At 48.6% G+C, this 22,821-nt stretch overlaps 2 protein-coding genes across 2 annotated transcripts; both read right to left on the minus strand.

The window, feature by feature from the left end:
• On the minus strand, positions 1-11,646 carry LOC142090275 (glutathione S-transferase theta-1). The gene is made up of 6 exons (XM_075167916.1): positions 11,463-11,646; positions 11,279-11,335; positions 7,006-7,093; positions 5,740-5,890; positions 3,355-3,531; positions 1-2,329 (listed from the first exon to the last, which is right to left on the minus strand). Exons 1-6 carry the CDS (start codon positions 11,572-11,574, stop codon positions 2,129-2,131), a joined length of 786 nt encoding a protein of 261 aa, XP_075024017.1. The 5' UTR covers positions 11,575-11,646; the 3' UTR covers positions 1-2,128.
• A 4,287-nt stretch (positions 11,647-15,933) lies between these two features.
• On the minus strand, positions 15,934-22,423 carry GSTT2B (glutathione S-transferase theta 2B). The gene is made up of 5 exons (XM_075167917.1): positions 22,260-22,423; positions 19,248-19,335; positions 18,421-18,571; positions 17,687-17,863; positions 15,934-17,133 (listed from the first exon to the last, which is right to left on the minus strand). The coding sequence occupies exons 1-5, from the start codon at positions 22,369-22,371 to the stop codon at positions 16,927-16,929; spliced, it is 735 nt and encodes a 244-aa protein (XP_075024018.1). The 5' UTR covers positions 22,372-22,423; the 3' UTR covers positions 15,934-16,926.
• Between the last annotated feature and the right edge of the window lie 398 nt (positions 22,424-22,821).

Here is a 22,821-nt window from a genome sequence, read left to right on the forward strand (position 1 = left end):
TGGGGCTGTCACAAACATCTTTAATGATATGCATTGTCCTTCACTCTTGATGGTTCACCATGTGAATGGCAGATTGTTCACAGCCTCCCAGTTTTTAAACTAAAGACATTTGTTTTATTTGTTTCTGTCTTGGAGCAGGCGATTAAAATGCTTGTAGGGGGATGAACATACAACCAAGAGAGGACAGCACAGCAGCAAGTACTCTCAAACATGCTCAGCCTTTGGAAAATCATGGTAGTTTTTTTCCCCTCCTGCAGATATTTGCACGTGTCATCATCCACTTAGCAATTCCACTCTCAAAATTATAAAAAAAAATCAACCACTTCCCATGTAAAATTTAACTCAGTTGTAGACAATATTTTGTGAATAAAACATCAACAAAAACATATTATTCAGCTACTGTTTGGGAAGAAATGAGAGGTGGGAATAAACGTGTGCCTGTTTCTAATATTTTTGGTTCATGACAAGACAGGAGCTTCAGTCAGGTCTCTTGTCTTTATAGAGAACATAATCACAAACCAAAATTTCCTGCTAATGCAAGCTGAAGTATACAATGGAAATCTCTTTCCAGACAGGGAATTTAAAGATCTCCCTACGCTCTGGACTAAATTAGTAGTACCTAGAACTAAAACCTTAGTGAAAAACATCACCAGAACACATCAGGTTTTATAGAACTTACCAGCAGAAATGTCACTAGCAAAGACATGGTAGTACTGGAAAGAAAAGAAGCTATTTGATTAGCAAGAGAAGCCATTCCTGAATTATTTACTCATTTTGTCTCACTCCTTACAGGAAGTGTTCTTGGGCAAGGATTTCAGGGTAAGGTTCAAGGGCAACAACTACTTACGAACAGAAATATGCAGATACATATATTCCAGTTTCTGCATTCTTTACAATTTGCTATTTTCAACTGAAGAAACTAGAAATGGTTGGATTCTCTGTTTTACCTCATAAATTGTGCTGCAGTACAAAAGGGTTTTGTATTTGAGCTACAGCTAACCAGAAATAAACACAGCCAAGAAAAAGAGCCCAAAAGCTCCAAAACAACTCTCTGCCCTTTTATTGTGATGCATATGTTGCTCAATGCCACAAAATCTCTCTTATTACTTCAGCTGCACAGGGTGACTTACTTGGTGAACTTCCATTCAAAACAGTCAGAGAAGAGCACGTCTAGATTTATTCCCCTCTGCATTTTCTAGGAGAAATGTGGATTGCTATTACAGTATTCCCGCAGAAAAAAACAATTTGATTGCTGTCATATTTTAAGAAATCACTGTGAATGCATTCTTTCAGTGTATTCCCTATATATTATCAACAGAGAACTTTAGGTAGACAGCTATTCGAAGGCTGTGGCCACCCTCAGCTTTTTGAAGTTGCTTGGTCTCTACTGCACAAACCTGCAAGAACAGCCCCTGCCACGTGTACTGGCAGACCAAGCACTAACGAAACCCAGGCTTTCAGAAATGAAGAGTAGTGATTAAACTGAAGAATTATGAAGATTCACAGTTGTAGATGAATATGAAGAAACTTCTCACAGGAACCTAAAGGCAAATAGAAGTGTGGAATGTACACAGACAGTCAAACAAGATGCCTCAGCAGTAAGAAACTTTAAAATTAAAAAAAAAAAATTCAATGTCTTTTTTCACTTTTGTGACTGCCTGTAGTTTTGTGCTGTACTTGTCTGTGCGGACACGTGCTGGGAAGGTGAGGATCAGGCATGCTTTGCAGCGCTTGCCACTTAAGAAGGAGCTGCAAATGTTAAAAACACATGAAAACAACGCTCATCCTATACAGTTCTCTAATGTTCCCAGTTTGCAGGGTGGCTCAAATTTTGTTAGGCAATACTGTTCGCATCTCTACCATCTCTGAGAAGACTGACACTGAAATAAAACCCAGATACATGTTAAGTGACCTGTAGGGCCTCAGCCTTTTGTTTAAATTTAATGTTTCAGGTCTTAAACCTTCCCCAGCTTCCACCCCCAGAGATACAGGAAAGGCCTGGCAGGGCGGAAACACTCTGCAATTTCTGTGTTAGAATTACAGTGCTCTTTCCAGTTACATGTAGAACTGGAAGTCAGAGAAGTTAAAAAAAAAAAGGGCAGGGGAAATGGTAAGATGATAGATTAATTCATTTCAACATCTTCATCAAGACAGGTGCCAGATGCTCTTTCAGCTGTGGATCAATTTGAATGTTGCTCAGTTCTTTGATATTGAGGATCATCTCATGGGCTTGGAAGAACAGCTCTTTCCCCACAGCATCCTCCACCCGCCTGCGCCACTCCATCAGCCTTGGTCTGTCTTCAAAGACGTCGCAACCAACTCCAACAGGCTGCAGAAAGGGGGAGAAAGCAACAGTGAGGCATTGGGCAGTCACTTCTTCACCAAGACAACAGGCACCAAAAGTGCACCTGCAGGTACAGGTAGAGGAAAAGAAATGAAGAAGAGCTCATAGAGGAGCACTAGGAAGGAGGGAAATCTTCTCTGGTCGGGTGTATCTATCTGGGGGACACAGAAGCTAGCCTGTATTTTAAAGGGCATTTACAAGTCAATTCCTGAGCGCTATGAGCAGCAGAGATGACTATCACTTATTGTGAGTGATTTTCAGCTACAGCATTGAACACGTGGTGGGCTGACAGTTCCAGGGACAACTGCAGAGTCCGCAATATGGACTGCTATATTATATAGCAAAACCACAGCACAAAACGCTAAGCGTTTAATTGAACTAATGTCTTAGTTGACATAATCTACCCCTCTTCTACTTTCTGCCTGTGCCACTCTCTGCAACACAATGCTGTAGAGAAGCAGAACTGCTATTTTTCAGTGTCTGGGATACAGAACTGGGAGAAGGAATCACTTCTGGGCTGCAGGATCCAGGCCCTGACAGTCTGGCAGAGAACAACCAGTTTGTAACAGACTTGGTTGCCTCTGTCTGAGATTGTCTTGCATCTTCCAGACATGGCACAGGCAAGTACCATCTGAAGAAGAATACTCTTGTATGATATAAATATCCCTATATCATTTTCTGATTTCATCAGACCTGTCTGCTATTGCTTCTCACTTTTATATATTACCTCCTTCTCTGGAGGTTAAAAATAAAGTCACGATAAAGAATGAAGGAGAAGAAGTATTTTAGAGAAAAGAAACAAAAGAGATTTTTTGCAGCCAGCTTTTTTTTTTTTTAACTGGTTTTCTGAACCCACTCCCATATTCTCCTCATTGTCTTAGGCCAGTTCTGTCGAGATATGCCCTCACCCCTCTTTCTAGTGAAGTGTTACCACATGCTGCACCCCTCCCTGCCCAGCAGCATCTGTTTTCCCTTGTGCTGAGACCTCCTTACCACACTCCAGCACTCACTTGCATCAGCTCCACAATGGCCACAAGATCTGCCAGAGAGATCTCGCTCCCGATGATAAAAGCCTTGTCCTGCAGAAACCTCTCCTCAAATTGCTTCAGGGAAGTGGACAGCCCCTCCATAACCTCCTGGAGCTTCTCGGAGGGCAGTGGCTGCCCTGTGAAGAGGGGAATCAGCACCTGAGAAGAGAAGGGACTTAAGAGTACGGTCGGTCATCTTCTCATGGATCTGGTGGTAGTCATTTAAGTTATACCCCGTGAACTACTCATGATCGTCAGTGATCATGCAGCAAAGCTGCAGGAGAGGATGATGCGAGAGCTTCAGGGACTGCTGCAGTTCCAAGCAGCTCATGGACAGAGCGCACAAGCAGTCCTAAGCGGCTTATCTGCCATGACAGTAACCTCCAGCTAACGGGCAGCAATGTGCAGAATGAAGCCAAGGATTCAGCTTGTTTTGTGCCTTGCAGTTGTGCTCTCCCACTCCACCTTGGTGGGTTACAAAAGAAAAACAGACAAAGCTCCAGGGAAGACAAATCTCTGCCGTAGTCACCCCTGCTATGTCCTCCGTTTCAACAGCCTGCCAAGACGGGTCAGCAGGCTGCCTGCCCACCAGCCACCCTTGCTATCCACCCTGTTGTGTAACTGGGTGCTGGAGGCGGGCAGGCAGCTGCCTGTCCTGCCGGGTGATGGAAAGGAGGGCATGGTGGTGGCTGTGGCAGGGAGCGTAGGAGGGACTGGAATGCATCCACACTGGCTTCCTCTGCGTGACAGCAGCCAGCGAGGCTGAGTGGGTAAGCACCATTTTTACACCAGCCCTTCTGCGGCCTCCTAAGCATCATTCTTTAAACCACTAGAAATTTTTCCAGAGCAATCATATAAGTGTGGCCCTTGTCTCCACGGACTTGCTGGCACAGGAGGTAGTTGCCTTTCCGTGAGATTTTTCACCATTCACAGAGGTGTACGCACCGTCGGAGCTCTCAGTGTTTCACAACTATGCTGCCTCCACCTACCACAGCTAAAGAAATATAGTTTATTTAGAGAAGCAAAATTAAAGATACAAATTCCCACTGGTGGGAGTGGACTGAATTTCTACTTACTGCTAGTATATTCAACAATTCAAGTTGGAATTGCTTAATCCAAGCCAGGATTTTTGTCAAATACATGTGGAATCTATTTCATCAGAAAATTCATGGCCAGTTCTCTTCCTATGTGATTCCAATTATGTATGATGGGATCGCTGGGTATAATCACTTGAAACAGCATGTTCTTCCTTTTCTGTATCTCTTTTCTGTATCTCTTCTGTATCTTCTCTTACATGGTGGCTTTATAAGTTTCCCTATTTTAATTATTCTGAGGACCTTTTCTGTATCTGGGTTATCTAATCAGCGGCAGCAATTAGCTGGATTTCTTTCCCTTGGAGCACTGCAATAACAGCCTGCAGAGACTGGAAGAAACTGCTTCTTGTATGAATCTGACTCATGTATGAATTGCTTCTCTGTGCTCTCTAGCCAAAAATTCAAATGGCAATAAATCAAAAAGCTAAATGAGTCCTGATATGTTTTGTTAGGCACAAACAAGGGCAAACTTTACAAAGGAAGAGTGAAGTTCTTGCCTGTTTACTGGCAACCCTGATTTCATCTGAAATTGCATACCACAGCTGTACTTGCAGGGCTCTGTTTGCACGTGGGCCTCTCTAAGGATAGTTGCATTAACTGCCTGGGGAGTTGGCTGGGAATCGGTGTCCAGCAGATTCATCTGATACTAAATGATTTTCTGCCTGAGGGTGATTCTCTTAATTTTGCCTAAATGTAAATAGATCTGACCACACTGAATAAAGAAATTCTGCCATTCTCCCTGTGTCTCTATTCTGTCTACTCCTGAGCCCATTTCAGAGAAGTACCTAAGTGTGCTGGAAGCAGAAGACTCTTTCTGGATTTCCACCCTGATGGGGCTGCAGGGACTTGTTGTATGAAGTATGCAAGCCTCTCTGCTTCCAGCGACAAAGCACATGGTCACCAAAGAAGCAAAACTTCTGCCTATGTGCACACTTTGCACAGCTGTGCAGTGAGGGGGAGGCTCTTGGAGGCAATATCCAATCTGTTACATATTCGTTCACAAGTCCAGGCAATGGAAGTCTCATGGGCTTTGAGACCTTCTGTACCAGACCTACTTTAAGGAAAAAAACAGTATGACCAAAGCTGCTTTTGCCAGATCCTGACGTTGAGCAGTTAGGAACAGCTCCCTCTCTGACAGCTCCTCTCAGCTAGGAATGGCCTAGGTTTTTTATTTCAGCGTGACAAACTCTCTCCAAACTGGGGCTGTTCAAATGCCCAGTATTCTGCCAGGAAAACATCACTTTACTCACATTTTAATATTCAGTCTCCTTACCTTGATCCACATGGTCTTAGGAGCATTAGCCCGGATGTTAGCATGATGCCATGAGAGGTATTCATCTACCTGGGCCCGTTTTCGTATGTCTGATGGGTACCAGTGGTCGGGAGTGTTATACTTTCGACTCAGATACAGCAGAATGGCAGTGCTGCTCAGACATTAACAAGAGACAAGAAAGGGGTCACGGAGTTATGATGCACAATGCTTTTGCTCCCTCTTCTGCCCCTTCTGAACTTGCTGCTTCCACTAAAAAGCATTCAGATCAGGATTTCCGATGGAGTCTAGGGACCATATATAGGCATCTAATTCATGTTGCCATCAGAGATGGCACTTAATCACCATAATTCCCATGAAAACTTTAACCTGCTGGAAAATCACGGCACTGTTACACGGTGCAGAGTACTGCTGGACAGTACTGTGGTAAACAAACAATAAACCTCCATATCATCTATTAGCAATGTTAACCCCACTTGTTCCTCGACTCTTCTGACCCACCTCTCTGAGACCTGTGCGTGTTTATGTGCTTGTGTACTAAATGAAACTAATGGGTTATGTTGCCTTTTCATCAGATCTGTCTCTAGCCTCCAGCTTCCACTGAAGACAGTGGAAGACCCAGCAATGACTGCCTACAGAATCTTTTTGTGTTTGTCCAGATGTTTATACTTTGACTAATTGGCAGGAGAAGTCAGATGGAAAAATATCTTAGTCATCTGCAACAATATGTAGGCTGTTACTACAAAAAGAGATGCCACAGAAAATCCTGTGCTGACAAAACGGAAGAAAATGCAGACCCTCCTACTATGCTGATACTAGTATAGTTCAATTATTTCAGCATTATGACACCATTAACCAGTCTCCATATTAATCTTATAATGTAAAACCTAAATTTTATCTCTCTAGGTGTTCACTTGGCCTTTATGACTAATTCAGATAAACAGAATTTTTTCCTAGGATAAAAGGGATTTTTTTTTCCTAGGGTAAAAGGGATTTTTATAAGCTTTAAACATTTCCCAGAAATGTTTATAATCCCATTTTGATGTAAGTGCATTCATGGTAAGATCAAGAAGTTGAGTCAGCTGATTTGTTTATATTCTGAAAGATAATTCAAACAGAAAATGGAAACAGAGCAAATGAGGTTATACTATTAAAAATAACCAACATGTTCATAAATTCTGTGATCCTTAATCATTCAGCGGGAATGACATATCCTAAATGCTGCACGGATTACTGGTACCCAAGGAATTCTAAGGACTGAGTTCTTACCATTCTGCTAGGGTGAAGTCTCCATCCTTTAGTGCTGGTACTTTCTTCAGGAGGCTGACTTTGCCAGCTCCTTCACTGTTTGATGGTCCTAAGAACAGGAACAGACAAGTCAGAGGTTAGAAGTGTATCTGCCAGTGAATGATAAATGAAATACCTGTAGCCAACTGGGCAATCAGTGAACTGTGTTAGGTTTTCCCTATACGGTCATATTTCACAATTAAAAGGTAATGAAATTGAAGAGTCAGCGTAAAAGCTATCTGCAGAGGGCAGTCGGCTCAGGCTGGGCATGTGGCATGGAGCAGTTCATATTTCTATACAGGAATTCCATTGCTTGATTCTGGTACTAGTAATACTTGCAAAACTTACTGAAAAATCACTCCATAGGAGGCATTTAGATACCATGCTGAAGGTGCTGGTATTGAAAACACTATGGCAGATAACCAGGAACAGCTAACTGACTTGAAAACAGTGTGTCCTATAGCTTTAGAGACAGCAGGGAAAAAGACAGAAGTTAGGATGAAGATAACTGAGCAGCTAAAAATACTTAATATTTGTCAAGGAAGCAGGGTCTGGAAAAGTTGAGTTTGCATGCAGAGCATCCTAAGGAGGGCAGATGGTTGCTACTCCTGCTCCTGTTCCCACAGGCAACACCAAAACAAAGTAATTTTCCTGCAGTTTGTAAATGTAGCTAGGATGGAGTCATGATGGAAAGCAACTGAAAAGCCTTGTGCCCACAGAGATCACTGCAGTGGCTAATTAATCAAGGAGAACCCGGCTGGCTTATAGACACATGGAACAAAATCTTTTTCCTGTTTGTTTGTCTCTGAAGAGCAGAGGGAATTGAGCATTTACAAAGAAAGCAAATGCTGTCAACAGAGCTGATCCCTCGGCAGACACACAGCTGAGGATGTTTCCAGAGTTTTTGCTGAGATGGGAAAAACATGAATGTCAGCAATACAACAGTAGACTCACGAAATAATTCATTCTGCCACTACGGACATTCGCTAGGGGCAGGGAAGCTCACATGCCTCCACCCTGCATTACTCCTGGCTCTGCATGTCAACCTACCTCTGTCAGGAAAATGCAGGAGGAAGACACCGTCCCATAAGAGTTTAACCTCCACAGTCCCTTGGAGTTTGGAGGCATTAACAGCTGACTATCTAATCAGGTTTTCAGTTTTCCACTGCGGGCACTGGACTTGCCAGTCAGCAGTTAAATGCCAGGGAATTGTACAAAAGTCCAGGAACACTTATGTAAGAAAAGGTGTGAGGAGTTCGTTTGCTTTGCTTAAGTGCTCTCTATAAGGAGACATGACATTCCAGGGTGCAAATCCTGATCAAGTCAGCATGACCAGCAGGAGGTCTTGTACAAAAACCCCTTCGTTAAAAAAACCATACGGGCCATTAACTAACAGACAGTGATCTACATCCCCAAGAACTACTTGCCCCCATTCAGGAGGCAGTGGCAGTGACTGCTTCCCCGGACAAAAGTTCAGCAGGAAATAGCCTCCAAGAAATAAAACCAGCCTTTGGACTACCAAGTTTATTTGCAGTTGGCTTTGGGAAGGGGTAGGAGAAAGGAAGGTTGCTGCACTACAAATCACAGACTACTTTTCCAATATTGATTTCACATAATGAGACAAATCAAGCAGAGCAAACGCTACCACCCTCTTCTCCTTTTTAGCTGACTAGCCTCTACCTTGTTTCTTCTCTGAGAAGTGATTTTTAAAATTCTGGTGTAAGTAGCTTCATTGGAGACTAAGATTCACATCCATCTGCTAAGGGGATTCAAACCCACGTCTCCCATCTCACTGGAAGATGTCTCTGGCCACCTGTGGTGATGGTGGCCTCCAGCTTAGGTGGGTAAGAGGTTTTACAGAACCAGAAGAAAGGGCTTCTTAAGAATAAGAGCCAGACGGAAAGTGCAAGTTAAGCCTAACAACTGAGAAACTTGAATATTAAAAAAAAAAATCCCCGAACATCAAACCAGCAGGCAAAGTACAAGGACAAGGTGCCTTACGCCCATGATTTATATCATAAAAACAGTGAGGCAAATTTGTGTAAATCTGTCATGCAAGAAGTTGCTCTGGGAAGGCACTTGGTCCTGTGCTTTTAGAAGGGCTTCAAAGGCCAGTGGTCATCACACACTCAGCTCTGGTGAGATCTGTACAGTTCATGAAGTCTTTGGAAAAATGCAGCAGAAAGTTGCAAGTCAATAATGCTTACAACTAATGAGCAGTCAATTCTCAGACCTAGCTGTCTGGTTGTTCTGCTGTCTGTGTTTATTACCCAAGGTAGCAGGCAACTGAGAAACAACGATATGAGAAGCAGGGGGTGAGGGCAGCCTGAATCACATCTCAGCCTGCTTTCATCGCGTAGCAGTCCTAGAAGGAATACTGAACGTATTAGTCCACTGATGGGACTAACGTCATTACAGCAGGTTGGGCAGTAGGTCAGTGACTGCTACACAGACTGCACCGCAGCCCAGAGATGGCACGTTATTTGCTTTGGCTCGTACAGGGTCTTTGTGTGCAGACACAAAAGACCTGTGCCGAGACTCTGCCACTGAGCTGTAAACTGATAAAAGCCTTGGTATGAACACTAACTCCACGATGCTTCAGTGGACTGATCACTTGTTATATTAAAATAGAGACCAATATTTGTATTTGCCATTTAGCAGAGTTTAAGCTTGTGCCTCTCTTCCAGCAAGCAGAGCTAGCCTTTTTGTTTAGGGTTATGAGGTGGCCCATCTTTATCATTCCTGTGATGCTGACTTGACTTACAGTGCTGTTTAACATCAGTTGCATGTGGCGTAATTAGTTCTTGATGTCCCCCAAGGATATATATACACACACACTGTGTGTATTGCTGGGCTTTGAGGAATAACTTTAATAAGCAGAGTACACACTGCCAAAAAGCAGGGCATGCTGCACACAGGAAGAATTCTTAAGTGTAAGGCATAGTGCAGGAAAGGAGATTTACTGGTGGGTAAGAAGAGCAGTGGACAATATTTTACAGAAGTAGAAAGGAAAAAAAAAATCAGCCTATTTGCCAATCATGCCCCTGCCTAATTATCTCCTCAGCCAAGGATTTCCAAGTGCTATGCTTTGCCATAGGGAAAAAAGTAACAATTTACTACGAAAATGCAATATGTAAATGGGCACTAATCATCTTATACAGTTGGACAAGTCTGAACAGCTGAGTGTTTCTAAGTACACCATTCCCAGAGCACTCCTCGGCTGTCACTGTGACTAATTTGCTAGAAATGGCTGGAGGAACATTCCTTGGGGATCCACAAAAATAGATGCAACACAGCTATGAGACCGCTCTGGGAATAAGAGCTGCATGGTCAAACCATTGTATTCAGGGCCCTTGGCAGAGCAAGTATTTAAAATCGCTCAGGTTACCCGAGGAGCTAGTCCTTCCCTCCCAATGGGCCAAGCAGAGCTTCCAGGGGCCGGGAGCGGATTCAGCTCTGGAGTGCAAGTCTGGGCAGGCTTGACCTGTTTCACCCCAGCCAGGCAGGATGGGACCCTGTCTGGAGAGGACACCAGGGTGAGACCACAGATAAGCCTCCTCTGATCTCTGCATCCCTCTCACAAAAGGGTATCTCTCGCTTCCACTAGCTCCAGCATTTTGCTAGCTGCCAGGGTTCAAGCGTTTCCTCCTTCGGCTGAGATTGAGCCTCCCCAAACACGGGCTGACGTTGCCTCAGCAGGAGGGGACCCTCCACTGATCTGACATCTCCACTGATCTGGAACGGACTGAACTGAAGTTCCCTGGGGGAACAGTCCAAACCGGCTCAATAGCTCCTCAGTTCCCAGAGAAGCGGCAGCTCAGGGCAGGAGAGTGAAAGGAGGCGGTGGGATGCTGTTCAGAGCGCCCAGCTGGAGGGGCCATGACCGGGCCGAAGGACGCTCCTGCTCCACTGTCGGAGGGGCGAAGGGGCTCCTCTGGGGCCGCGACAGCAAACCCCGCCGGCGGGCTGCGCGCTCCGGTGGGCCCTTCTGCCCAAAGGTCGCGGCCGGGGCACAGCGCGGCGCTCGGCGCTGCCAGCGCCCGGGGGCTCGGCCCGGCCCCGGCAGCCCCCGCCCGGGGATCGTGTTACAGCGCCGGGTGCTGCCAGCGCCCCGGAGCGCGGCCTGTCCCCTCCCTGCCCGCGGGGCTGCCGCCAGGCACCCAGCGCCGCCCGGGAACGGGCCCGGCCTGACAGGACGGACGCCCGCGGGGGCCGGTGCCCGCTGCGGGAGGACCCTCCCCTCGCCTCCCCTCACCTGCGCGGGGCTGCTCCGCGCCGCTCCCCGCCGCCGGCTTCTTCCCCAGCACCGAGTCTGCCAAGAGCCAAGAGAGGGGCGCTGAGCCCGCGGCCCCCGGCGGGCTGCGGCCCGCCCCGGCCCCGCCGCCCACCACCGCCTCCGGGGCAGCTCGGCGGCGGGCGGGCGGCCGTGCCCGTCCCACCTTTGAAGAGCTCCACGTGCTTGAACTCGAAGGGAATGTTGTTGCTCCGGGCGAAGATGTAGATGGAGCGGCAGGGCTGCGAGAGCAGGTCCAGGTACAGCTCCAGCCCCATCCTGCTGCCGCCGCCCGGCCCGGCCCGGCCCGTCCCGCGGGGAGGCTGCCGCGGCTCTGTCGCCGGCCGCCCGGAGCCGCCCCGCGCGGGCAGGCGGGGGCCGAGCCGTGCGCGGGCGGGCGGTGCCCTCCCCCGGGCTGCGCCGGGCGGGGGACGCGCCCTCGGCGGGCGGCGGCGCTGAGGGGAGGCGGCAGCGGCCGGCGGCGGCGCGGGGCTCCGGCCTCCCCTGGTGCGAGGGGCAGGCGCGGCCCGTGGGGGTAGCGGGGTCTGCGCCTTGGGGGTCCTCGGGGCAAAAGTCTTCTGCGGGACGAGGATGGGAAAATGCCGCAGGCCCCCAGGAGAGCCTTCCCCGGCCGCGGCAGGGGCAGCGAGGCACGGCCGAGGTCTGGGGGGGGGACAGGGCTCCCCATCCCACAAGGTTAGGCAGCCCTGGCCACGCTAGGGCTGGCACTCTGCCTATAGCCCAGCTTCAGGAAAACGAGGTAACCCAGGAGTAATGGTAAATTACCAACCTCAAAAGAGCGGTTGGTACTAAGCACTGAGGGAGCGGGAGCCGTCGTTCCCCTCCACAGCCTTGGCTGATGCCATGGGGGCTTGGGAGGCCACTTTCACCCACAGCATCCCACCCCGGCTCTCACAGGGTAAATGCTTGTTTTTGTAACACGGTCCTGCAGGGATGTGTCACGCTGCAAACAGGGCCCTTGCACGACATCTCTAAGCCAGCATTAATCTTGCACCACTAGATCTCAGGTTTTCAGTTCAGAAGATAATTCTTTGGTCACATAGTCTCTGCCCAGCACTGCGAGGTGACGCCTGAATGGCAGTGAAGCGTGGAGGACTTCTCTGCAGGCACTACCTCTGCATACTCACAGTCAGGTGGCTTTCCTCTCACTGGTATTTGTCATTTCAGATTTCCATACAAGCAGAAGAGAACCAAAGAAGACTGAATTCAAGCCCTTGCAGGGAGCCCACAGCGTTTCACAGCTCTGTGATTCAGGGAAGGTGACGTGCTGGTTGAGTACAGGAACTTCTGGGACTCTGGAAGATAGAGCAGCTGAACCACTCAGAGCAAAGTCACCCCCAGTCAAACCCACCTCGGCTCAGCTGACACCCTTTTATCAGCGCTGGGCCAGAGAACTTGTATGTCACGCACAAATCCTTGGAAAGAGCCACAGGAACCTCAGGGAGAGGGAACTGGAGGATCAGTTGCTCTTTTACTTGCCTAAAGGATGATTACAAAGGGTGGTGAAAAGGCTTGGGATACTAAGCTGGGAGCTCATTGACTGGATAAATCACCAACGGGAACACTTTCAGGTGCTTCCTTTGGCAAGACTTCTCTGAGAACTCCTCAGGAACGGGGATTACTGTTAGACTGATTAGTCTGCCAGAGTCTGGTGAACAAGCTGCACCTCAACATTTAGTATTGTGTTCGCTGCACCACACACCTATTTTCAGAGTCACTGTTCAGATCTAGAAACTGCACGGTAAGATTTTTGCAGTTTCTTGGCCAGAATAGGGAGAGGGGCTGTGTACACACACACTTCAGCGCCCCTGAAGTACAGTTTAGCCTCTAGAGCACCTGCACGCAGCACCAACACGCCGGAGATGAAGGCTCATATTGTGGCAGGTGCTTGAGTTCATGTCAAACTCCTTCAGTGCAAAGAAATCTTAAATGTTAAGGGAACGGAGAAAAGGAGCGTGAATGTGGCTCTGCACAGGTAATAGTCCGAGAAGTCTTTGTGCTTCCAAATGGTTGCATGTCCCTACTTTGAGGGATCACTGAGAAGAGTTCATTGCTCTCAGTGGTGGGTAGCAAGATTAGCAGCGTGGGTTCGCTTTGCTCCTTTATTTACGGTTCAATTGATCCATTAGTCCTATCTGGACTTCAAAGATCTTTTCATATGCCTCCTGGAAATGTTCCTTCCTTAAGTTTTTCTCCAATTTGCTGACTGCACTGCACAGCTCACACAACCAAAGGGATATTTTCATCTGGTCGTGTTGTATGTAATTTGATTGCATTATTCCTGGCTCTAGGCTAGTGCTTCCAGCACTGTATTTTCATTTGGCACCATCACCTCAAAGGCCGTTTTTCCTCCCTGTACTTTGTCTATCAGCTTTCCCTTTCCAATTTTTGGAAACAGGAACAACACAGAAAAAATGCAGTAAGTTTTGCAGTTTATTTCTTAATCGTTTAGAAAATGTCTCAGGATATGTATCTGTTTTTTAAACATTCCCCCCATTTTGTGTATCCCAGCTTCATTTTACTCTAGAAATCACAGGCTCTCACCTATTTCCAAATAGCCCCTGGCAAGAATTGAGGAAATTGAATCAGAACAGCACATTAAACTGTCACTGGAGGTGTAAGCCCTCCCGTATTCAGGTGAAGGGGGAGTGGACACCAAACAGACCTTGCACTGAGGCAGGCAAAACTCTTGCACAACCTGTTGGGTTTTGGCAGGCAGCGCTTGGGGCTCTCAATCTAGGAGCTGGAACCAGCTGAGATCAAATGACACAAACGAACAACATGGGGGAGGTGGAGGGACAGCAAAAGGCAAAGTACAAGGACGAGATGCCTTATCTCCACGATTTAGAGCGAAAAAACCAGCAAGGCAGATTTATCTCTTGTACAGCTCTATTGCTATTGAAGGAGTTACTCTGGGGAGGTGCTTTGTCCTGCATGTAGGACAGGAGAAAGGCCCAAAATGCGACTGGTCACGGCACACACAGCTTCATTGGGAGAGTGAACCTACAGTTCAGACGGGCTTAGGGCAGACAGAGAAGACTATGGGAAAAACAATTTAAAATCTCCTCCTGTCACCACGACCGTGCTGGAGTGAGGCGGTAGCTGATCTGTGTGTTTATCCTTTGTGACACTGGCAGCAGAGGAGCACCAGACAACGAGCTCAGAACACAGTTCCAACTTGTTTTTGAAGGCAGCCGTCCTTGCAGGAGCACACAATGGGTGATGTTTAAGGAACTTGTGCCTTATTCAAACAAGCAGAATATTGGCTCAAGACTCTCTAACAGGGAGCTTTTGCACCGCAAGTATCATAAATAAGAAAAAAAAAAGACACTTTATTTGCTTTGGCTCATGCAATGGTTCTGCATGCACAGCAGCCCTATCTCGAGATTCTGCAGGGAGATGTGTATCAAGAAGGGCTCTGCCACCAAGCCCAGTTTGAGGTCTGTCAAGATTAGGCTTTTGGTTTTGATGGTTTCTCTGCTCTGCCTCTACTTGAACAGAAGCTGTGTGAGGAATTTATTGTGCTGGTAGGAGGAGGTTTGCTCTCTACAAAAAAGGGAGAAGTTGGAGGTCAGCAATCTGGAAGTTAGGCAAAGTACAAACGTGCTAACGAGAGTGCAGTGAGGTTGGGCAGCTACACTGAGGTAGCAAAGAACAACCTGTTTTATTCCAGCGGTGCGCAGAAGCCCAGCTGGTGGCTGTGGTAAGCTGCAGGTTATAGAAGAAAGGAAGTGGTTGGCGGTACAGTGTAAACAGGCCATTTTCGTTAGGTTTAGCACTGCAGGCAAGCTGCTACAGCAGAGCAGCAGTGCAGCGCCTACAGGGGTTGCTGCTCGGGCACCACCATGCAAGCACTCTCAGGGCGAGAAGAAAGCTGCTGTGACCGACTTTGCCGACTGGAGTGCAATAGGCTCTCCTCAACAAACTTACCAATAAAAAATATCAGGTAAGAAGACAAATATCCTCTGCCTGTGTCAGCACTGAAACTGAAAGAGTTTGGGGGCAAATCTGCTTTTTCCCCGCTGACATTTAGGATTTCCTGCAGGTTGGAAGAACGGAAAGTAAAAGGGACTGGCCTGCTTGGCTGCTTTAGCTCAGCCCGCAGGGACGTGTGTTGCAAGCTGTGGTTTATGGTGCCCCTGTGAACCAAAGGGTTCACGGCAGGTTTACTCAGGAAACAAACACAGAAGAGGTAACTGGCTCACTCCCCAAAACCAGTAGGTCCAGCTGAAAGGATGTGTGAGACTGGTTTGAGCAGCTACTTTCACCTTTTCTGAGCACTGTAGTAACTTGACTTGCATTAAGATGACTGACAGACAGCTCACACCCAGCGTGCTATGCAGCCATCTCTGGTGGCTGGTGTAACCAGCAGAGACAAACGGACTTCCAGATACAACCAGAGCTTAACAAGGAGGGAAAAAACCAGTTCTGCAAACTGGAACACTCCTCATGGCTCGTACCTGGAAATGGAAGGTCACAGGGACAGGACAGGAAGGCAGGAGGGGTACAAAGGGACACAGGCGCGAGGTTGTGAAGGGTGCTGCACAGGTGTGGAGGATGAGTCAGTGGCCGCTTCCTTCCAAATCCTGTTTACAAATCCAAACAGAGCTACAACATGTGGCAAGTGTAACCATTAACTTTACTGGAGCATCTGAGATGACAGAAGAGTAGTGGAACATTAACTGTATTTGAGGCATTACTCAGCTCATACACTGTGGACTCCGCTCACCCCAGGGCTGGCCAGCACAACTTCCTCTGCCACCAACGCTGGCCCAGCCACGGCAGCGCTCATCAGAGAGAGCCTGGCTTGAATGGCTTCCACGGAGCTGACAAAGCCGCTCTGGGGAAAGGACAAGAGCACCGATACGGTTTGCGGAGGGAGACCGTGTGGTTGGCAGCAGCTTCACCTAGAAAAGCAGCTTTTCTCAACTGTGCAGGCTGTTCTTTGTAAAGTACGGCATGAGTCTATGGTTGAGGATCTTTATTCACGGGGCTAACCCCGTCCTTCCCAGAAGCTGGAGGCCTCACTTGGGTACCTGCACAGCCCCCCTGCTCCTAGGCGCTGTGTCCCTTTGCTCCCACAGGTGATGCGCAGCCTCTAGTGGCCAGTGCTCTAAGAGTCCTGGCAGGGTCCCCGCCAAGGGCTGGGTCCTGACCCACCTCTTTACTAAAGAGCATTTACTTTACTACTCTTCCACCTGAGCGTGTTGCAAAGTGAAAGCCATGGCTCTGCCATACTCTCAGGAAACCTTTGCCCCTTCTATGGTGCTGTGACCTGGAAAACTCAAAACAGGGATGGAGAGGGCAGTTCTGACTGGCCCCAGTTCCCACACGAACCGAATCGCCTCTGTCCTCAAGCAGATCCAGTGGTGTCGGAGCAAGAAAGAAAAGCCTATAGGGCTACAGCTCACATACCTTTAGTGGACAAGAGAGGAAAGCAGCTCACTGCAATCTGTTTAAGATGTAGTTTTTTTCCCTTCTAAGTTGCAGAAAGGCTGTGATTGAAGTGCATTTTGTGGAACGGTGTTTCTGTATGATTTTTAGAAGAAATGCTGAAATACTACAAAAAGCCTGCACAAAATAATCCATTTTACTTGAAGTATAACCCCCTAATTCTGGCTGGCCTGCTTTAGGAGCTGGTGCTTGAAATGCTCCAGCAGTTCAGGTGCAATCTTATCAGCAGTCAAGTTCTTGGCATTCAAGATCCCTTCATGGGCTTCCTGGAAGAGCTGCTTCCCCACCGCCTCTTCCACCCGCCTGCGCCACTCTGCTAACTTCGGCCTCTCCTCAAAGAGGTCGTAGCCAGCACCTACAGGCTGCAGAGAGAGAGAGCAAGAGAACCCGGGAGTGAGTCAAACAACACGTTTACCAGGGACGGGACCAGAATGAAGCACGGATATGCTTTTGGCTCAAGGCAGCAGACAGTTGTCACATTAGGTGGAGTTCATCTCTGGTGCTTAGCTAGCAGGAAGCAAGTGGTGTCATCCTCAGCAGCTGCTGTCCCCTGGGATGTGCAGCAGAAGAGCACTGCCACAGCCTACCCAAAACTGTCTAATGCAGAACACAGAGGTCCATGCACACCGACACAGCTCTTCCAAATATCTGTACTTTCTCTGCCTAGTTTTAATTTATCTTTTTTCTGAGGAATTTTGTCCATACTTCCATAGAGAGAACTGTCTCAAAGTAGGTGTTCCCTGGCAAACTCTGTTATGGTCAAAGTCAAAAAGGAACAAGATTTAACTCCGCTAAGGAGTAAACCGCAGGGAGAAAGATCTGCCATTAAAGAGGTGGTGGTGCTGCAGCCACACCTTGGCCTGGCCTGCCCACAACCCAGCTTGCATGTCCAACAGTGCTGGGGTTGATGCTTACCTGCATGAGCTCCACCAGTGCTACAAGGTCTGCCAGGGAGATCTCACTGCCTGCGATGAAGGGCTTGTCCTGCAAGAACTTCTCCTCAAACTGCTTCAGGACAACGTTCAGCTCTTCAGTAACACCTTCCAGTTTCTCTGGAGGAAGCGGCTGGCCTGTGAGGAGAGGCAGCAGCACCTGGCAGGGAGAAGAAACAGGTTGCTTCTTACATATTTCCCTCCAAACTGCTTTCTTCTAAGGATCCCTCACCAGCCATGCACGAGAACAACTGGTACTGCTGATCTCCTTTGGCAGATTAACATTAATGTCAGTCATTAATTCCTGCCTGTCCTTGTCTCCTCCCTAGAAAGTCTGAAATTTCAACCACGAGAGTCTCCTCTCAAAGGAAGGCTGCATCATCTGCAAGCAACTGCATTTTGTTTTCCAACGGGAGGTTCGTTCTTTCCATGAAGCTGGGCAGAAGGCAGTGAGCTGTGTCTGGTGTTAGCTGCTCACCCAGGACGAATTTGCTCTGGATCTCAGTGCATGCCCAGAGCTGTGGCTGCAGCATGAAGTATTCAGGCCACTTCAGTTAGGCTCGGCTGAGCAGCCACGTCAATTCCAGATCTAGTTTTGTTCCTATCTGTCACCTGGCTTGTACATTTGCTTAGAAAAGCCCTGCGCACAGGAGGTAGTTCCTGGGCCATTGCACTCACAGCTCTTAGCACTTAGTTTTTGGTATATAATGGTCTTACCTTAGTTAAGAACAGCTTGCTCCCCTTCCCACGAATGTTGACGTGCTGCCATGACAGGTACTCATCAACCCTAGCCCTCTTCTGCAGGTCAGATGGGTACCAGTGATCAGGAGTCTTGAATTTCCGGGCCAGGTACAGGAGGATTGCAATGCTGCCCAGAGAGCAAGGCAGACGGGTGAGCTGGTCATCTGAGATTAAAGCACCTTATCCTTTCTTCTTCCCCCAAATTTTGCACTGCTGGACCAGCAGCAAGACAAACCTGATCTGAGTCAAGCAAAAGCGCAGGACACGCAATTGCCAGCTAGGCACAGCACATGAGAGAGTTTGTGCTGGCCTGACTGGCTGCTTGTGGACAGCAATTATCTATCAGCCCAGCGAGACAGACGTGGCCTGCTGGTACTGTTACCCCATCAACATTTTTGAGCAAGTATGAGCCACAGAATGAGTTTATACCAAGTCAGAGCTTTGTATTGCCCGGCCATCCAGCAGCGGGTGCCTTGCGTCAGATTTACTGCACTGACCTACAGCCTCCAGCTGAAGGCAGACAGCAGGACACATGGACAGGTATTTTGGCTTAGAAACACTGCCCACATGCAAGCTAGCTCCAAGCAGGAGCTCACAGATTTTTCCACGATCAATGCTGTTTGAGTTGCTTACATGAGAAAGCTTCTCTTGAAACACGGGTTTATTTTATATACAAGTGGAACAGATAGGAAGGAGGCAAACAACTACTGGAGTCCCCGTAGAAACCGAACAGTGCACTGGCAGAATCCAAGCATTAGGATAAACAATACTGCAGTAGGGGTTTGAGCTTATTTGAGCCTCACCTCTCTGCTAAGGTGAAAGAACCATCCCTTAGGGCAGGCACCTTCATCAGGACATTCACCTTCCGGAACTCCTCCGTCCTGTGCTGCCCTGAGGAGGGAAATGAGAAGTTTTACTTGGCAGTGATGCTCAGGACCTGTCGGCAAACACCTGAGGAGACTGTGGGGACCATCTGGCCTCCAGTTCCTGGTTTTGATTGCACAAATACAGTCTTGTTTAAGTTTATAAGCAATCAAAAAGTGCCACAGGGTGAATACAAGGTTTGCCCTATGATGTCAGCTTACTTGCTTATTGCCTGCATAGCAGAACAACCTCTTGACAAAGGTCAGAATGGTTAAGAGTCCTTTCATACCAGCAGCACTCGTAAACTCAGGGCTCTGTCAGCTCTAAGCTCGTGCCTGGAGGTACCTGTCCTGTACAAACCCAGAGTGAACACCGAGCGCCTTCGAGGAAAGGGATCTCGGTATCAGAAACATGAACCACAAGGACAGTAAGAAAGCAAGGGTTATTTTTTTTTTTTTTTGGAGGATAATGTAATTAATATTCAACTCTTTTTAGTCCTCAGATGAAAATAAATTTCTACGATTCCATATAAAGCCATGGGTACTTTATTACAAATCTATCAATCAGCTCTTTCTGTGGGTTTTGCATATCCTTTATCAGAGCAAATCAAGGTCTAAGCTATCTTTTAGCCTCCCTGCCCTGAAAGGCAGGCGGAGCGAACTTGACAGGAGAAGGTGCTTTGTTCATCTGAGGTCTCAGCATGCTTCATTACGTTTGAACCCAGTCCCAGAAGCCTTGTTTTATGTGACTCATTTGTGCCAGCCTTTTCCAGCCCCTGGCTTCATATGTGTGTACCTCTGTATTCAAGCTTCCCTAACATCTAACCCCGTGCCATGTCCTGCTATGTGAGTCACCTGAGAATCTCTGCACCAGAGGAGATTCTCTGGAAATTATTTTAGTTTTCCCAGTACTTGGCAAACCTGATTTGTGACTATTCCCCTGTCATTTGGCTCACAGCTCATCTCCCCCATCCCTTTTCAAAAAGACACTGGGATTTCCTACACAAGGTGTGCAGATTCCAGGTCCTCAGGTGTCCCCCAAGTGTCGTGTGATTTCTATCCGTTCTCACTCTTTCTACCCGTTTCCTTGAGACCTATCCTACGGGGGGGCCAAGAGCTTTTGTGGGGGGACACATTTAACCCACCAGCTCAGATCTGAGTATATGTTCCCTCACCTGGTCCTTACATACCGAGCAGTGATGGGTACTAGTGCAGCGAAGCCAGCGCTCTGTATCCCCGAGCGAGTGCTCGTTCAGGAGCCAGTGTGCCCATACCCGACTGCTGAGCAGCTGGATCCTGAGCTAACCCAGCTGCAGGTACCAGGGGTGCTTCCCCACAGCGTGGGAGGTACACACGCTGCAGGAATGGGACGCACCTCTAGCATTCCCGTAAGCCAAATTACTCATCTTAAATCCACTGACCAAAAGTAAATGCTGATGCCACAGGGCACAGATCACTGGGAAACTGTGATTTAATTCACTTTCCTTCCTCTCAGCTCCCCAATACCTGTATTTCAGTGGTTCCATTCTCCTTGATGCTCTCGTTGCTTGCCTGCCAGTCTCCTCTCCTTTGCACCAGTGTCTCACCACAACAGTTTATTTATTGGGAAAGAAGGGGAAGGACACTAGATGAGCCTGCCCCCAGCTACAAACAATAGCAACAATTTTTTCCTGAGGAAAGGAAAGGAAAGACTGAGACAGGTCGGAGGAAAGCTGCAGTAAGGTGCAATCAATGCACAGCTAAATTGTGCAGGGGAACACCCAGAGACTAAACCGCAACACGCCTGAGGTTTCTTTGAGTCACAGGCTGGAGCCTCTTTTGTTCCTTTATCAATTTCAGCCCCAGGAGCCTTTTCATCTTTCATTGTTTTTAAGCATTACTTGCCAAGGCATTTTTATGCCCAATACATTATCTTAATTTCAAATCCAGCAGAGCTCTGGAAAGGTTGAAGGATAGCTTTTACCAGCTTCAGTTACAAAGAAAGAAGAAACAGATCTTTGGGCATCCTTTGGTGAAAACACATGATACCTCTTGGGCAGGCTCCTACCAATTACCAGTTGGTTTTAATACAAACTAAACCACCTTCCCTTCTTCATTTCTCAGCATTCAGATCCCTGGCAGCTGTGCTGTCTCACTCCACTGCCTTCACTGTCTTTGCAAGCCTGTCCTCAGCCCTCTCAAAATGACCACAAACAGCTTGACCCAATGAAACCCCCAAAGGGGTGGCTGGCTGTCCTGCCCTACCTATACGCGGGGGGACATCAGCAAGCTCTGTGCACGAGGACCCTTCCCAAGAGGCTGTTGAGCCCTGCTAAGAGGAGGAGAAAAGCTGCTCTGCAGCAACCGCTGCTGCTTACTGGAGCGCAGTTTTCTAAGGAAGTTGAATTAGAGAGCAAGAACCACACACCTCGGCTGTCCTCGCCCATACGTCAACCTCCCATCTCTGTTGCTTTTTGTTTCCCATCTAAATGGGGAATAGCCTCAGACCTAGCACATCCTGAGCGCTTCTTCTCAGAAAAGCGTTCCTTTTTTCAGAGACCCATTTTCTGCTGGGGTGGGGCCGATATAAAAGATATCGCACACCTTTGCAGAGTCATATTTGTTGCAGAGCAGCGCAGGCACCGAGACTGCTACTTAAAAGTCAGGGTTTCTACAGAAAATTAGGTCCTTGACATCTTGTTTTTCTGCAGCTGGAGGGCCACCCCACCCTCTTGCAGCATCTCGCACTGGTGGGGATGATTGAGTAACGCGCTCCCACCCGCGGCGCGGCTCTGCGAGGGCGCGGGCTGGTAACGAACAGATTGCCCGGGAGCGGCGGGGGGAGCCCGGGGTCCCAGCGCGGCCGCGCGCAGCGGCGGGGGCAGCAGCTGGGCGCCCTGCTGACCCAGGGGCGGGCGGCAGAGGACCCCCCAGCGCCGCCACAAGCCCCTGCCACCCCCCGGCCCTGCTCACCCTTCATCAGCTCCACCTGCTTGAACTCGAAGGGGATGTTGTTGCTCCGGGCGAAGATGTAGAGCGCCCGGCAGGGCTGCGAGAGCAGGTCCAGGTACAGCTCCAGCCCCATCCTGCTGCTGCTGCCCGGCCCGTCCCGTCCCGTCCCGCCAGCCCCGCGCTCCCCGGGCGGGGCGGGGCAGCGCCGGGCCCTCCCGTGGGGGCGGAGCGCAGCAGCCCCCGCCGGAGCCGCCGCCCCGGCCGGGGAGGCCCCGGGGCTCTCGCCCTCCGCGTTACCGGCTTCGGCCCAGGCGCGGGTCTTCAGCCGAGAGGGACCGTCGCTCAGAGCAGGCCTGCTCGGGCCCCGGAGCTAAAGGGCGGGCAGAGCTGTGCCTGCTCTCAAAGGACAGGGGTGATGGCAGCTGTCCAGGGCAAAGTTCCAGCCAGGCTCTGCCACCTCTTATCTGAACTCGGGCTTGCCTTAATAACTGCCCTTAATTGCTCAATGATAAGGAAAACCAAAGCTAGGCTGATGGGACGTAGGTGCACAAGAGGTAGATCCTTGCTTTGCTCACGGGAGCTC

This window comes from Calonectris borealis, chromosome 18, assembly GCF_964195595.1.
Source record: "Calonectris borealis chromosome 18, bCalBor7.hap1.2, whole genome shotgun sequence".
NCBI lineage: Eukaryota > Metazoa > Chordata > Aves > Procellariiformes > Procellariidae > Calonectris > Calonectris borealis.

Coding starts and splice junctions, on each gene's coding strand:
- LOC142090275 (XM_075167916.1), bottom strand. CDS start 11,574: ATGGGGCTGGAGCTGTACCTGGACCTGCTCTCGCAGCCCTGCCGCTCC. Junction 5,891..7,005: donor GACTTCACCCTAGCAGAATG/GTAAGAACTCAG, acceptor ATGTCTGAGCAG/CACTGCCATTCTGCTGTATC. Junction 2,330..3,354: donor CCATTGTGGAGCTGATGCAA/GTGAGTGCTGGA, acceptor CCCTTTCTGCAG/CCTGTTGGAGTTGGTTGCGA.
- GSTT2B (XM_075167917.1), bottom strand. CDS start 22,371: ATGGGGCTGGAGCTGTACCTGGACCTGCTCTCGCAGCCCTGCCGGGCG. Junction 19,336..22,259: donor GCAGGTGGAGCTGATGAAGG/GTGAGCAGGGCC, acceptor TTCCCTCCTCAG/GGCAGCACAGGACGGAGGAG. Junction 18,572..19,247: donor TCTTTCACCTTAGCAGAGAG/GTGAGGCTCAAA, acceptor CTCTCTGGGCAG/CATTGCAATCCTCCTGTACC.